The 15,422-nt window shown below is 43.6% G+C and overlaps 1 protein-coding gene across 1 annotated transcript in view; it reads left to right on the forward strand.

Annotated features, from left to right (window-relative positions):
- The first annotated feature begins 260 nt into the window (after window positions 1-260).
- Window positions 261-15,422, forward strand: part of GALNT17 (polypeptide N-acetylgalactosaminyltransferase 17) — a 219,154-nt gene continuing 203,992 nt past the window's right edge. Inside the window, exon 1 of the mRNA XM_071765003.1 lies at window positions 261-670. Coding sequence (XP_071621104.1) covers window positions 433-670 — 238 coding nt within the window. The 5' untranslated portion in view covers window positions 261-432. The remainder of the gene's footprint in view (window positions 671-15,422) is intronic.

Consider the following 15,422-nt stretch of genomic DNA (forward strand, 5'->3'; position numbering starts at 1 on the left):
AAAGGGGCGGGAGCTCCGCACCGCCCCCGCCTCGCCCCGCCCCGCCGCGGTGCAGGCGGCTGCCGGCGGGGCATGGCCGGGCCGCCCAGAGCAGCGGCAAGGGCCCCGGGTCCCCTCCATCGGGCGGCGGTGCGGGCGCGGCGCTGCCGCAGGGCTGGCGGGGTCCGGGGCCCAGGCGCGGGCGCCCTACGCGGGGCATGAAGTTGCGGCGGCAGCGCGGCGGCGGGCGGGGCGGGGCGGGCGGCCACGGCGCTGGTGTCCCCTCGGCGTGGCCGTAGTCAGCGGCGGGTTCCGCCGCGCTCCTCCTCGCCGGCACCCCGTAGCCCCTCCGCTCTCCGGCGTGGGATGTGCGCGCAGCGGCGGGCACCTGCCGGGCCGCTCCCATAGCCCTGCGGGCAGCGCAGCGGCTGACGGTGCCCCTCGGGAAGTTTGATGGCTTCTTTGCGGAGAGTCAAAGTGCTCCTGGTGTTAAACTTGATCGCGGTGGCTGGCTTCGTCCTTTTCCTGGCCAAGTGCAGACCCATCACGGCCAAGAGCGGCGACTCCTTCCATGACATCCATCCCAGGGCAGAAGTGGCCAACTTGACCGCCCACGGCCTCAGCTCCATCCAGGATGCGGTGCTGAAGAGACTGTCCCTCCTAGAAGATATAGTCTACAGGCAGCTGAATGGTAGGACCAGTTCTGCCCTTAATGCCTTTTGGGCATAGTAGCGGGGGGTCATTAAATGCGGGGGGTCATTAATCGAGGGAAGGAGGGGGCACACGACCCGCTTGAAGTCTGCCTGATGGAACTGTGCTTTTTCCTCTGTTCCTGAGCAAGCGGAGTCTCAACAGACTCATCGATAGCATCTGATTTCAACATCCGTTGGTGTTTGTGCTCAGAGTACCTTGCAGAGGAAAGGATATAAACCTTTAAATGCTGCCTTTGAGGTTCAAGATGTTGGTCAGGAAATGACAGTGTCGTGATTTCTGCATCAAAAAGGAAGGGTGTTCAGTGGGTGAATATGGATTGGAGCAGCACGCTGTATATTGATTGAGGGAATGGCTTTTACTACTATGGAGTTGTCTGGGGTTTTTTTGGTTTTGTTTTTTTTCTTTGCAAAGGAATTTTTAAACGGCTGAAGTATGTTTGAAGTGTTTGAGTGCAGAAGGTCAGAAAGCAAAATGCACTTTCTTTAATAACTTAAGCAAACTATTCAGTGTTTCCTATGGCTCAGCATTGACAGCCGCTAATTAAAATCTCAAGTAATGCTTCTCTTTATAGTGTAGTGAGGGGATTTCTATTAAAATCTCACCAGGTTCAGTAGTTCCGAGATGTAGAATGGGAGTTTAGAAGATGCCATGTAGGATAGAGAAACATTGTAAAGCTGTAAGAAATCTAGGTGAGGCATCTAATTAAAACACTACATAAGCTAATTTTTTAAAAAATTGTTCCCTGCAGACTCCCGACCAGGAATGTAATCGCAATCAGGAGCCCCATTTATGGCTTCTCATCTCTGTAGTTTTAAACAGTTGCAAGTGTTTGTATTGCAGAATTAGCAGAGTTAATGTTTTTTGGCAATGTCAGTGTGATTCCCTCCTCGAGTTTTGAATATGAAGCTCATGCACGACTCTGCCCTGCTGAAGTGAAAGCTGGTGTGCACTGTGATGGTGCTCTGAATCAGAGTTATTGCTGGTGGTACTTCTGCGCTGGGGCAGGTGCAGGTATATAATGTACCTTTCAGTGTTTGTGCTTTGGGGAGGCCACCTTGCAAAATGAGAAAGCACTCAGCTGAGTGGGAATGTGTTCTGTATGTTGCTACTTCATAGGCTTGCATGAAAAGCCTGCCCTGCTGATGGAAGTGCCTCTCACCAGGAGGTGTTGAACCAGCACTGCTGGGTGACAAACAAGGTGAAACAAAAGAAGGAATAAGGTAGAAAGCTGGATTATATTTACTGGAACTGGCTGCTTCTGCTTCTAGGGCATAAGTTTCCAAGGAGGTTTAGGCACTTATTCAGAAAAGGAGCAATAGCTGCAGTTCAAGGCAGGAGACCTCATGTTAGGACCTTGGCATTGGACAAGTCAACACGTTGCCTTCTACCATTTCTGTGAAGAATAGAGGGAGAGCTGAAATTAGAAGTTTATTGCCTGTATCTGGAGATTAATGTGGGACTCCCTCCTTGGGGATCTAGCTGGTGCTTATCATAGGAGCCAGGGCATGGCTCTGGGTGTGCATGGCTCACAGGACAGCTCTGGGTGTGCTGGCAGGTCTGGAAGGTGCTGTGGGCACTCAGTGCCATTACGCTGTAGTACAGCAGCTGGCTTAGTGCTGGGGAGCATTCATGCACTTAAAGACCAGGGGAGGCAGAGAGGTAATAGGTATGTTGCCTGTCTCACAAACATTTTCTTAAGGCGGACGGAAAGCTGAGCACATAAATGTGACATCTTGTCTGGCCCCTGCTTGCCAGGGTGATTTATAGCCACACTGATGAGTCTGGCGGGAAACCAGCTCTGGCACAGCTGTTATGTAATGTTGGGTCAAGTGTCTGATGGGTACATGCAATTTTTAGAAAAGGACGAGGTGCTCTGTTCTCCTGAGTGATGTCTGTGTTGTGCTTCAGCAAGACATGAGTTCAGAGCAAGCTGGGACAGGGCAGGTGAACCCCCATCAGCGACCCCCGGCACTGAGAGGCAGCAGTGGGGGTGCTGAGGCAGGGAGTGGGACCAGGACTGTGCCTGAACTGGCAGTCTGGGCACCTGAAAAAATACCTGAAGCTGAAATCCCAGTGTCTGCTCGATGTATGCAAATATGAGCTCAATTTTTCTTTTTCTTTTCTTTTTGCATTTAGGATAGGGAAGTTGCATGCTGGTGAGAAAATGCCTGACAAGCCCCACCATATGCTCTTAGACAAGCTCCCTGCAAAACACATCCACTGAGAGAATTCTCTTTCTGTTGTATAAGGTTGGATTTTGTTTTAAAACTGACCTGTGTAGAAAATGGTAGAATAAGGATTCCTTTAGTGTGGCATGTGGGAAGCATGCACCTCCAGGAGTATTGGGAAGCATTTGGCCAAAAAGAGAAATTAAAACACAGTTTGGATGCAGTCAGCTATGACTTTTTTCTGTGTTATAGAACTTGGCTGGATTTCAGTGGGAGTTGAAAAAAAACCTGAATCTCTAAAAAAAACCTCCATTCTGTAAAGATCAAATGAGCAATCTGATCATACCATTGCTGTGCTTTTGGTTTTTGTTTTTTTTTTTAATTTTTTTTTAAGAAAAAAAAATGTGTAGTGTAAAGCATATTGGAAATAACAGCTCATTCTGGTATGGCAACTGTCATTTTGTATGTAGGTATATTTGTTTCTGTAAATGTTGGCCATGAAAACAAGCTAAACAGCACTGCCACAGGTCTGTTGAAGGAAGTATTTTACACAATTGTTCCTTTTGAATGACGTTTCTCTGCTGCACCATTTTGGAAATAGCACCAGACCCCCTCTTCGTCCTCTTTCTGCATGAACAGCTGTCCCAGTTGCGACTTAATCTGCATCCTACAACTGCTTGCAGGTGATGTACCTTTCTGGTCTCAATGTTTTCCAGTCACTGTTAGGCAGGGTTGCAGTTCCATGAAATTACAACATGTCAGCCCTAGGACATTCCTTTCAGCTGAAAGAGAACTTTGAGGATGCTGTGTGGGACTGGGAAGTCAACACAGGAGATGGTGGCCTTGTTTAGTGTTCTCCTCTTTGTAATTCATAAAGTAACCAGGAGAAGACTTGTGTTTGTCCAAATTTGTCTATTTGGTGGTCTGATGGCTTAAAACTGGTTGAGAACTGCAGGTGTGATCTTTCTAAATGTTTGTTATTGCTTCTTAGTTCATTGCACAAGTCTTGAGGGTTTTACTTTTTCCTTTTCTTTTGCTTTTTGATGGTCTTCCATTGGATGGCTCCCGGAAATGCAAAAAAGTATGAGGGTGCCCTTTGAAATGGAGCTTTTTGTATGTGCATGCACTTACCTGGGAGTTCAGAGGATTTTTAATTTCTGTAGTCACTTTTATGGATGGAATTTTCTTGTTCAGCAGATGTTCAGAGAAAGCTAATGAAGGCCTGGAAGGAACGTGTGTGTTTTACTCTGGGTATTAAGTACAACTTGTCTTTTTGATCCAAACCTAATTTTTTGTGTGCTGACATTTACGTAAGTAAAAATTATGGTCCAGATTATCTCCAGCTTTATGGAGAGTCACACAAACGAACTTTTGAGTTGGGTCTATGTTTACAGAGAGAGGATTTCTGAGCTCATGTGACAAACTATTTAGCTAGTGAAGAGCTGGCATGAATAAAGACTTGGAAGAGAACATTCAGCTTCTGCCACAGCCGTGGGCTTCCTGGGCAGTGGTGGGCAGACTGTTTGATTTATGTAACCCTCTCCCTCTCAAGGGATTTGAGAAGTCACACAGCAAGGGTGGGCCAAGTTTTTAAGATCAAAGGGTCACAGAGGATGAGTGATGTGACCTGAGGAAAGCTGCTGTTTGCCACATGAAACCACGTACAAAGACTTTGCTCATCATGCAATTCCTCTTAATGGGATGGGTCCCATTTCTGTTGCCTGGTGAGAAGTTGCTCATCTCCCCTCCTACAAGAAACAGCCTTGGGGGAATTGCCCAGGTAGGTTCTGTCTGGCTGTGTTTTTGCTTACTTGAGCTTATCCATTACTCTCTTCCACCTCCCCTTGTCTTCTTGAAATTCTGCTTGATCCCGCTCTGGGTGTGGGACGGGGAAACATTTGGGGTAGTGCAGTATGCATTTATTAGCCCCCACCTCAAAAGGAGAGAGCATAATGCTAGTGTGTGCCTCCAGCCATGCCTGGCCAAGGCAGAGAAGTGCTGAGAGGCTGGCGGGATGTATAGGATCCATCATGTGCAGAGTGCTGGGGCTGCACCAGTGCTGAGTATTCCCCCTAAGTAGGAGGAAAGCCTGGATCCAATTTTGTGTATTGGTTTTTGTCCCTGTCCTTCTGAGTCTAATCCTGACCAGAAGTGAGCAATCCCTGTTTGCCAGAAGCTGTTTAAGTCAATATGTAACTAACTTAATAATTAAATAGAGCTGCTAGTTTGAGAATAAGAAGTGCAGGTTTGTGTGTAGGGAAGCCATCAGCCATATCTACCATAGGTGAGCACCTCGAACTTGGATATAAACAGATCAGTTCTGTTGGTCACTGGTGAACTAAGGAACATTCCAACTGGTTCCCTTCCAGATGTGCTGGGGTAAACACCTCCATTTTCAGCCGAAGTGTGGGGTCTTCATTCAAAATCTCCAAGGAGCATGCAGAATATTAACTCCCTCTGTAGAACTTTTTGCTTGATGAACAACACCTGAATCCAGTAATCTTGTCTGGAAGCCAAGAGGACAGGAATGATGTGGTATATTTGAGTAGTGTGAAAATAACATTTTTTTACTTCAAGCTAAATAAGATAGAAAATGCTGTGAAAGGGCACTGCTGACTTTTCCTAAGCTCTTTGTTTAAATTTTATTTGGAAACTCAGTTCTGAGGCCAGCCCTGTTCAATTTCTTCATTAGTGATGTAGATGACGGGATTGAGGGCTTCCTTAATAAGTCTGCAGATGACACCAGGTTGGGTGGGAGTGTTGATCTGCTTGAGGGTAGGAAGGCTCTGCAAAGGGACGTGGACAAGCCAGACTGATGGGTCAAGGTCAATAAAATGAGGTTTAATAAGGCCAAGTGCTGGGTCCTGCACTTTGGTCACAACAACCCCATGAAATATTACAGACTTGGGGAGGAGCTGCAGGAAAGCTGCCAAGCAGAAAAGGACCTGGGGGTGTTGGCTGATGCCTGGGTGAATGTGAGCCAGCAGCGTGCCCAGGTGGCCAAGGAAGCATCCTTGGCTTGTATCAGGAATAGTGTGACCAGCAGGAGTAAGGAAGTGATGGTGCCCCTGTACTTGGGACTGGGGAGGTCACACCTCAAGTGTGTGTTCAGTTCTGGGCCTGTCACTACAAAACACTGAGGGGTTGGAGTGAGTTTAGAGAAGGGCAAACAAGCTGGTATAGGGTCTGCAGAAAAAGCCCTATGAGGAGAGGCTGGGGGAACTGGGAATGTTTAGTTGGGAGGAGGTTGAGAGGAGACCTTCTTGCTCTCTACAACTCCCTGAAAGGAGGTTGTAGGGAGGTGGGTACTGGGTTCTTCTCTCGAGTGAATAGCGATAGGACTAAAGTAAATGGCCTGAAGTTTCACCAGGGAGGGTTTAGGAAGAAATTCTTTACTGAGAGAGTAAAGGCATTGCAACAGGCTGCCCAGGGAGGTGGTGGAGTCCCCATCTCTGGAGGTATTTAAAAACTGTGTAGATGAGGCACTTCAGGACATTTTGTGGTGGGTGACACAGATATTGGTACATGCATTTTTTGGGGGGGGGATGTTGACCCTTGGATGCAGTGATCTTAGAGGTCTTACTCAACTGTGGATGTTCTGTAAAATTCACAACAGGTAAAGTATAAGATCAGGGGAGAATAAAAGCTAAATGCAAGTTGTTGTAAATGAGAGGCCAGTGACGAAAAACTACTGAAGCTGGCCAGAACATGAGTAAGCACAGAGGGTTTTCCCCTTCATGTTAAAGTACACAAAGAGTGAACTGCTGCTTTACTAAATACTAGAAGTTGAAGAGGAACTTTAGAATTCCCTGGTGATTAAACAAGCCTGTGTTAATTTTTTTTTTAAATGAGCTTGTGCCTGTGCTTTTGCATATGGAATTATTTGCACATGCTGAGATATGAGCAAGTGCATGCCTGCAAACTCCCTGCATACAGGTTTGTGGGCTCCTCTGTTATCCAATTAGGAAATGAAGTTTGTGAGGGCTGCACATGGACAATGAGGCTGAGACTTAAGCACAGCCTTTTGCATGGTCTTGCCATCCCCCTTGTAAAGTGGCACTTAATGAATGTAAAACACTTTAGAGATATGTGGATTTTGCTTCCCGTAAGAATAAGATAATGCTTATCTTCTATAGCATTTATCATTCTCAAAGTACATAGCAAACTAAGCTAACTACTGAGTATTAAAATTTTATATGTAAATAAGGCAGATTAAAAGCAGTTCTATCAGCCATTTAGCAGTATGTAATAGTGCTACACCCAAAGACTAGCAATATTCAGATTTTAACTGGTAATATATTAACTAAAATGCTAAGAAATTCTCTGATTAAGATAAACCACTAAATGTAAGAATTGAGAGCTGTGTGTAGGGAGAAGGGCCCAAACTTTAGTCATGTTAATGAAATGAAATAAAATAAAATAAAATAGCTCTTTATATGAGCACAGTCTCACTGTGTGAAATCCTTTGATAGAAGAAATGGTGATGTAGAGATAAAGTGAGATGTTATGAAGATGTGACTGCTCTGTTACATCTGAGATGCTGTTTCCCTGTCTGTCTTGCTGCCATGGTGTTTCTGAAGTAGAAACTAACTTTATTATTATTTATGGCTACTTTATATAAATTGCAGCTTCAATATCTATTATATACCTAATAGAGTGGGTTGCCATATTCCCCATTAAGAATAATGCAAATTATCCAGATCCAGTACATGCCTGTAGAAGTTCTCAGCCTAAACTGATCGACTGCAGGAGAGTGGTCTGCAAGGGCTTGAGACACTGGGGAGCTGCTGCCTGTAAATTATGATCAGGCTCATAGAAATTGAGTCTAATACTGAACAAGGAACAAATAAAAGGAGTAGTTCTGAGGGAAATAATAGTGTTGAAAGATGAGGTTTCAGACAGATATTTAGGAAGTATCTGGAAGCTCAGTCATTAACGTGACATTTAGTTTACAACCCGGCTGAGCAGGAAGCGATAGATAATTTTTGTTTTCGATAGTTGTTTGGCATCATCATCAGAATATTCACTGTCATTGGCAATGAATGAGTAATAAGCCTCTAACACATTTATCATGCAGAGACAAGATGGGATTCATGACATGCAGCAGCAATGACTAGAAAATAGTGACAACCTTGGAATTTTATTCTTGCATATTCACCTTTGCTTGAATAGAGAAACAGAACCTTATCTCGATGGTAAAACTTAGAAAGGTTTGGTAGATTTACACTGCCAAGTTAGTTATGCAGCTTTTAAGAATGTTTTTCTAAGGATTAAAATTAAACAAGTGTTGTGATGAGGTGGATTGCAGTATATTTCCAAGCCCCAGTTTGGATCAGTGGTGTACTGTTGTTTCTCTAGTAAAAGACGTATGGAATTGGGTGCATTTGGCAAAACATGGGCATCTAATGACATTTCAGTGCCTGAAGGCACCCTGCCTGGCATCCAGCTGCCACTCCAGAAGGGCACAACTCTGCCTTCAGTGCTTTATCACATCTGCTGAGCTCCTGCTGCATCTTGGATCCCCTGAGGCTGTCTGGATGGCAGAGAGCAGTGCTGGGACAACAGCCCCATGCTTCCCTTCTTGGAGATATTCTGCTTTGATCAGGGAGGACAGACAGACAAAGCTGGCTTTAGGCATAGGCTGTCAACATGCTTCAATTTCTGGGGATTCCTTTTGGTCTGTTCTTGGCCACCATCTTCTCTCATTCCTTCTCTCCTGGCAGAAGGCTCTTGCGTTTCTAAACAGGAAAAGCTGTGTGCGACCTGTGAGCAAATCTACCTTTTAATAAGGCAGAGCAGAAAAGAAACTAGAAATGAGCCTTCTCAAGTAATTAAAAAGGCTTTACTCATTTTGTGATTTATGCCACTACTCTTTATGTAAAATTGAACAATCTGGTCCAGATGTTGTGGCGGGCTGGCAGGCTGCCATCTCCTACAGCTATGCCTGAATCCTGGGGTAAGTGAGGACAATTCTGCATGTTGAAATATTAAACCTAAAAGGGAGACTGATTTTGAATAAGATGTCATTACCGAAGGCTGCAAAGGACTGTTCAAATGGAATATGAGTAGTATTGACCCTACTGTGAGTCAACAGCAGTGTTTCAGCTTCAGTAATGGATCCTAGTGGTACAATATTATTTTTCCTAAACAGTTTGGAGAGTACAGGCAGCTGTATTTTCTAACCCCTAATCCCTGTGGTTGAATTTCTTTAAGAATTTGTCAAATGCTTTATATCTCAGCAATAAGCATAGCTAGTTCTGCCTATAAATCTAATAGCTATTGACCCCCAATCTGACATTTACTGATGGTTATCTAAAAATAACGTGGTAATGATGCAATGAGAGCCCTACATAAAACATGATGTGCAGGCAGAGTGCTCTGCTGAGCAGTCACACACCATGCATCAGAGGGCATGGATGCTCATGTCAGGGGAGAGATGCAAAGTTTCCTGAAAAAAAAAAAAAAGACAGTTCTCTAAAATTAGGAGTGAACTCGATAATTAAAAAAATCACTGTTTGCTTTCCTTTTTGGAAACTTGCTCACCTGTGCTCAGGTGCTGCTTGCTGTGTAATGAGTCCCAATTCCTCTGCCCTCCCCAGCTCCCCACAGGCAGTGATGCTGAAGGCCATCTGCCACATTACAGAACTTGTTCACTCTTGGAATAGGAAATATCCACAGCTCCACAGCATCTGTAATATGGGAGTGAGATGATTCCTCTTGGTAAACAGATGTTTTTTTTAAATAGGTATCTCCAGAGGTTGTCCAATCCAGGCTGTTGAGTGGGAGTGCCATTCTTCCTGCTGATAGGGAAAATGAAAGATCACCACTGTTTACTGTGCAGCTGGAACACCTTGTTGCACCTGATTGCTTAATTTCAGGGCACTAAAACCCTCTGTGGGAGGTGGTAGCATTGGATACTGAGGAAGGAAGGGGAATCCTTGGTCCCTCTTCCTTTGAATGTGCTCAGTGTATGTGCAAGGGGAAATGTTTTGTGTTCCTTGCCATGGTTTGAGGTGTGAGAGCTCAGCACTGGCACATCAGGGAGGAAAGGTTCTGGGTGGGAAAGAGGGAGAGCTGTCTTTGGGGTATGCTGCCTCAAGAGCCCTGAGCACCTGTAGTCTCCCTGACCCCATTCCCCAGCACCAAACAGGAAACAATTTCCTTTACTCCACTCTATTCTCTCTAACACTTTCTGTGTTTGTGGGCAATGGAAATCCAATTTGCTTTTTCTTGTGTGTCTGAGTGCTGCTGAGATACAGAAAGTGGGAAAAAAAAACAATGGAAGAGTGGATTTACAGACACCAACAGTGCCTCAGTTGAATTATTTTGGGTGTTTCCTCAAGCTGCAGAGAGCACAAGAGGCAAGCAATGTCTCTTACCTGATGGCTGTCAGAATTTATTTAACCTTTCTTTTAATCTTCATTTGCTTGTATAGTATTTCAGGCAGTGTCACAGCCTGCTATGCTTGTGCATGTTCTCAGAGCTTCAAGATAAAAGTGAGGAGGTTAATTTTAAAATGAAATAATTAGAATTTCTTTCTGGGTCTTTGCCTACATGACGCTTCAAATTAAATTGTGAGAGCACTCAAGTTTCTGCCAAATTGCTACGAATTCGTCCAAAACAATTGCTTGATGATACTCTAAAACACAGTGCAAAGGAGAAGGGGAAAAAAAGCTGAGAAGCCATTCAATGATATTTTAAAGCTTGTTTATTCTCTATTATTTGGTTTAAAATATTTTTTGTTGACCTTTCTGTTTTTAGTGTGTAGCACCTTTAGGGAAGTGCCCTGGAACATTGAACACTTGAAATTGGTTGGAACATAAAACCCTATTCTGCCAGATTTTGTTCTAGTTTTTCATATTTGCTCTGACTAGACAATAATAATAGCAATTACAATAGCAATTACAAATTTGTCTAAACCTGTAGTCAAGGATGGGACCACGTTGTGCTTTGCCCTTTGCCAACTGTAGACCAGACAGCACAAAGTGGAATTTCAGTAATTATTCATGAATCAGGAGCACCGGTGTCACCATTAAGGGCACCAGGCACTCAGCAGGAAGGGCTTAGGGCTCAGCTTTTCCTCCAATGTTTTATGTAATATTGAACAAGTCACTAAGAATATTAGAAAATATATACGAGTGACAGACTCAAGATCCCTTATGCATTACTTGGATGAATGTCTCAAGGACAGAAGGGGATGAAGAGTGAAATGGTAGAACAAGAAAAAAGTTGCAGATGTGTTTAAGTGATTTGCAATTACTTGGAACTGGTATCAAGGAAGTAGGGACACAAAAAGCAAGAAGGGAGGGATGTTTGACTCCTTTCTTATTCCTCATCATAACAACTGGAATATAGCCTTAATTCAGTGATTACCACTCACTTCAGTTGTGATCCTCTCCTGTGGCTCTGGCTGATTCATGTCCCTTAGATTTGGTGCTATAAACCAGTAAGAAACAAGCTGTTCCCAGACTACTTATCATTTACTGAGATAAATCAAGCATCAGAAGGATGCAGATGGGAGAAGAGCTAGATCTAATGTTGTGTTAATTACCTGTAGTTTTTGCATTTAAAACTAATGTTGGTTTTAATCTATATTAATTATATGTTGACTAGGTTGAAGGGGGAGATGTGTGAGAAAATGAAATAAAAGGGCAGGAAGGATGAGGAAGTGGAGCTGGAGGGGCAGTACTGCAGTATCAGTGAAAGCAGAAGGTAAGGGTGATGTTTCTTCCAGGAGCTTTCTGCTGAAGCAGTCCTGCAGCTGAAGGATCTCCATGGGCTTTGAGGGATGGAGAGGGGGCAGGCAGCAGCTTCTTCTCTCTGTCCTTCCTCAGGGTACCTGCCCCCAGAAGCTTTGCTTGCCCCTCAGAGTTATGGGAGACAACTTTAACATGTGGTTCAAAATTATCCATAAGGTATCCACTGTATGTGTTCATAAAGTGACATATGGTGGGACAGACCCTGGTCGTGGGAAGGTGAGGGACCAGAAACCTGAGTTTGGAGGAACAGATGGTGGTGGGGGTCAGGTACTCTTTGGATGAAGCTGATTTGATTGACCACGTGCAACACCCAGGGGGACAGAGCTCTGCAGGTGGAGTTGAAGAGAAATAAATATCTGGAGAAATAAATGAATAATTAAGCTGGTGGGCTGGGGATGCCAGAGCTGCTTTCTCTGATGTGAAAGGAGGATGGTTCAGACATGGTGTAGTTTAATCAGTGTTTGTGGTATGTATGACAGTATGACAGCTGGATGATGCAGATGATTTATGGGCATGCAGACAGCTTTCATTTAGAACTCTGCCCCTGTCAGAAGTGTCTGAAGGTAGTTACCAGCTCTCATGATGCCTTACAGGGAAGGTGTTACTCAGGTCAGGGCATATTGACTTCACTTGTCTTTGGATCAAGCGCTGAATCAATAAATGACTTTCTGGGGGAGTTTAATAGCTGTTCTGCACAGACATAAAAGGGTTTAGACAGTAAAATGGGATTTTACATTTTTGCCAGTCTTTTCTCAGGAAGTTGCTCAACTTCTAGATACTAATGAATGCTGTGCTCTTCCCACAACTTTTCCTCCCTACTGGTGCTGCCTGTTTGATCCTGCTGAACAGCATCAGACCTTGCAAATTAAAACCAGCTGCCAGGCTTCAACAAGTGAAGAGCCAGTGAATGGAAAATAATATAACTTGGATATCCCATCCTAATTAGAGACATCCAGTGTAATTGTGCAGCTGTTTGGAAAATCCTGGAACTACTTGAATGACCAGGTCCGATTGGGATTGCCAGAACTCCGTATCCCAAAATACCCATCTCCAATTACAGTTCTTGGACCTGAATAGTGAAAAAAACTGATTTCCTCCAAAGCTGCACACCCAGGTGTAGGCGTCTCTGGTGCCATCTGACTCTGATCCTATGCAGCCTTTCCCATTGTGAGAAACTGGTTTAATTGGTTTAGAGTTTTTCCAGTGAAGCTGAAATGGTCAGATATGGTCAGGACCATATTTATCTTTAATCCCAACAAACACAAACTGGTCCAGATATTGTTGGTAGTGATTTATGAGAAAAACATGAACCATTGCTGCCACAGCTGCACAAAAGCTGGTACAGAGGAAAAAGAGTGGAGGGCCTGAACAGGCAGCTCCAAAAAAATGGGGCTGGGTAAACCCAGGAGCTGGAAAGAGGGGAGATAATGAGGCTGGCATAGAATTTGGGGAGGAGAGGAGGCATGGAACAAGGCATACAGTCAGGGAGTGGGCATCCTGGGAGCATCTTTGGTGGTTACAGGAATGTTGGGATGCAGCACAATTGCTTGGGTATTGTGTTACAAGTAGTGAAAAAATGTCTGTGTACAGGAAAGTGTTACTTTACAGTTGGTATTTTATAGAAATGAGGGGTAACTAAAAAGATAGGTTACTTCCAGAAACCTCCTTGCCATGGCTTTTTTTTCCTTTTTTTTCTTTTCTTTTTTCTTTTTTCTTTTTTTTTTTTTTTTTTTTTTTTTTTTTTTCTGGTTTGTTAATTCAAGTGCTGGTAGCCTTGAAGAACATTTGGAAGATGCATGGGTATAAAGCCAGGGCAGGTGTTGTTAGCAGTGTAAAGCAAAACAGTACAGGCACTGTGTAAAAATTATGGGGTTTGTGCTAAAGCAGATATTTAACCTTTGTTTTTACAACTGCAGAAATGAAGCAGCTTGTTCCTTAATGCAGGCTTAATGCTCCAAGTGTGTACTGACTAGATTTTCACATCTGAATGTATGAAATGTGGGGCTATTAAAATCTCTTTTAACGATCTCTTTTCTCATAACTCCTAATATTTGCCATTTACTAATTATGATGTGCCTAAGTAGTTCTCATTTGTAGTATGTATTTCAAATGTTGCAGCTGTCCTAGATACAAGCTAGCTGCTGATGGCTTAGTTTTTAAGTCTGAGAACTTAGTATCAGTGATTTGATTTTTTTTTTCAGGCTGGCATTAAGTGCTGGACCTTTATTGATCTTTATAAGAAGGTTTTTGATACAGAGGTCTCCAATGGAAGCTGGATGTGGCATGGGAACAGCAGTGAAAAACATAAAGACTTTGAGCATTGGTTTGTGGTTTAAATTCATGCTAAGTCAGCAAGGGCATCACCCAGAGGTGGCTGGTGTGGAGCACTTTTTGATTTGGGATTTCTTGATTTGTTTGTCTTTTTTTTTTTCTTCTTAAATTCTCAGGATTTTCCAAAAAAAATTTAATAGGGAAAATGTGACTGCAAGGTGGGAGCTTGGGCAGAAGCTTGTGGGGAAGAAAACAGCAGGGTTGTTTTTTCATGGTCCATTTTGCTGTAGTGTTGATGGGACCATGTGGACTGGTTTAAGGCCCCACAGATGTTACTGAGGCCATTGACTTTATTGTCTGATGGACCTCCCTGCAAACAGAGAGCTGAGAATGCAAGAAAGGGGGTAAACAAAAAGAACTTGGGAAGTGTTTAAGTTAGGAAGCAGGGGCTGCAGTTGGAGGAAAAATGGAAATAAACAACTCAGAACAATTCAGATGCTCTGTGAGCAAGGGAAGCCTGTTAATTCAGTTGTCTGTCCTTGCATCTTATTTCACTTTGAATTTTACCTGTTGGGTGTTTTTTTCTCTTGTTCTTTTTTCTTAATTCCATTTTGCAATCACCTTCACTAGAGGGAACTCCAGCTGTGACTTGACAGCTGCTGCTTTCTTCTCCAGCTTTTGCTTCCAAAAATCCCAGTTGATTCTAGGGCTTAAGGCACAGTGCTGCCTATTTTCTGTATTTTTTCCTACTATAAAATGATACTTATTAATATTAATAATGTGCTTTCTAAATTCAGAAGCCTTGAGGCTCATTGCAATTATGTTTTGTGTCTTTTTTAAAACCTCAGTCCGTAGCAGGTGTGTCCTGGCAGTAAACACAGCTTATGAATATGTCCCAGGTTCTAGGGTTGGGTTCAGTGGACAGTACTCAAGTTTGAAACCAAATCCTTAGACTCCTAAGGAAGCTTTGGATGGAAGTGGAAGCTTTGAATATCATCTTTACACTTCACATCATGGGAAATAATTCCTTCTTGGAAGCAGAGACTGTGGTGCCAGGGGTACAACAGAATGCAGGTCCCCTTGTGCCAACGATCGCAAACCAACATCAGCTCCTCCTGCATAGGTGGGGTAACATATTCACTGTCAAGCAGGCAGAATGCTGATGCTGTTAAAGGTGGCATCAGACCTACAGCCTCTCTCACTCTTTCTTCCAGAAGACTGAAAAAAAGGAAGATATGGAAGATATTTTTCCTTTTTTTGGCTGCGTCTTCCTTTGCATTTCTCAAACCTCCATGCTGAGCCTTGGGAAAAAAAGAAGTTGGGAAAAAAAAAAAAAAAAAAAAAGCTGATCCAGGAAGTCTTCTGACTGGATCAATGGAGCAAAAGAACAGGATGAAGTTGCACTACTTTGAGTTAGGAGAACTTTGCTGAGCATGCTGTCTCAGAGTCTTCTGCCACACTATTATGTTCAGAGATGCATAATGCAAATGCTTTTCCAGGCTTAGGAAGTTCCTTTATACTTGAATTACAA

The sequence above is a fragment of the Heliangelus exortis genome, chromosome 21, assembly GCF_036169615.1.
Source record: "Heliangelus exortis chromosome 21, bHelExo1.hap1, whole genome shotgun sequence".
NCBI lineage: Eukaryota > Metazoa > Chordata > Aves > Apodiformes > Trochilidae > Heliangelus > Heliangelus exortis.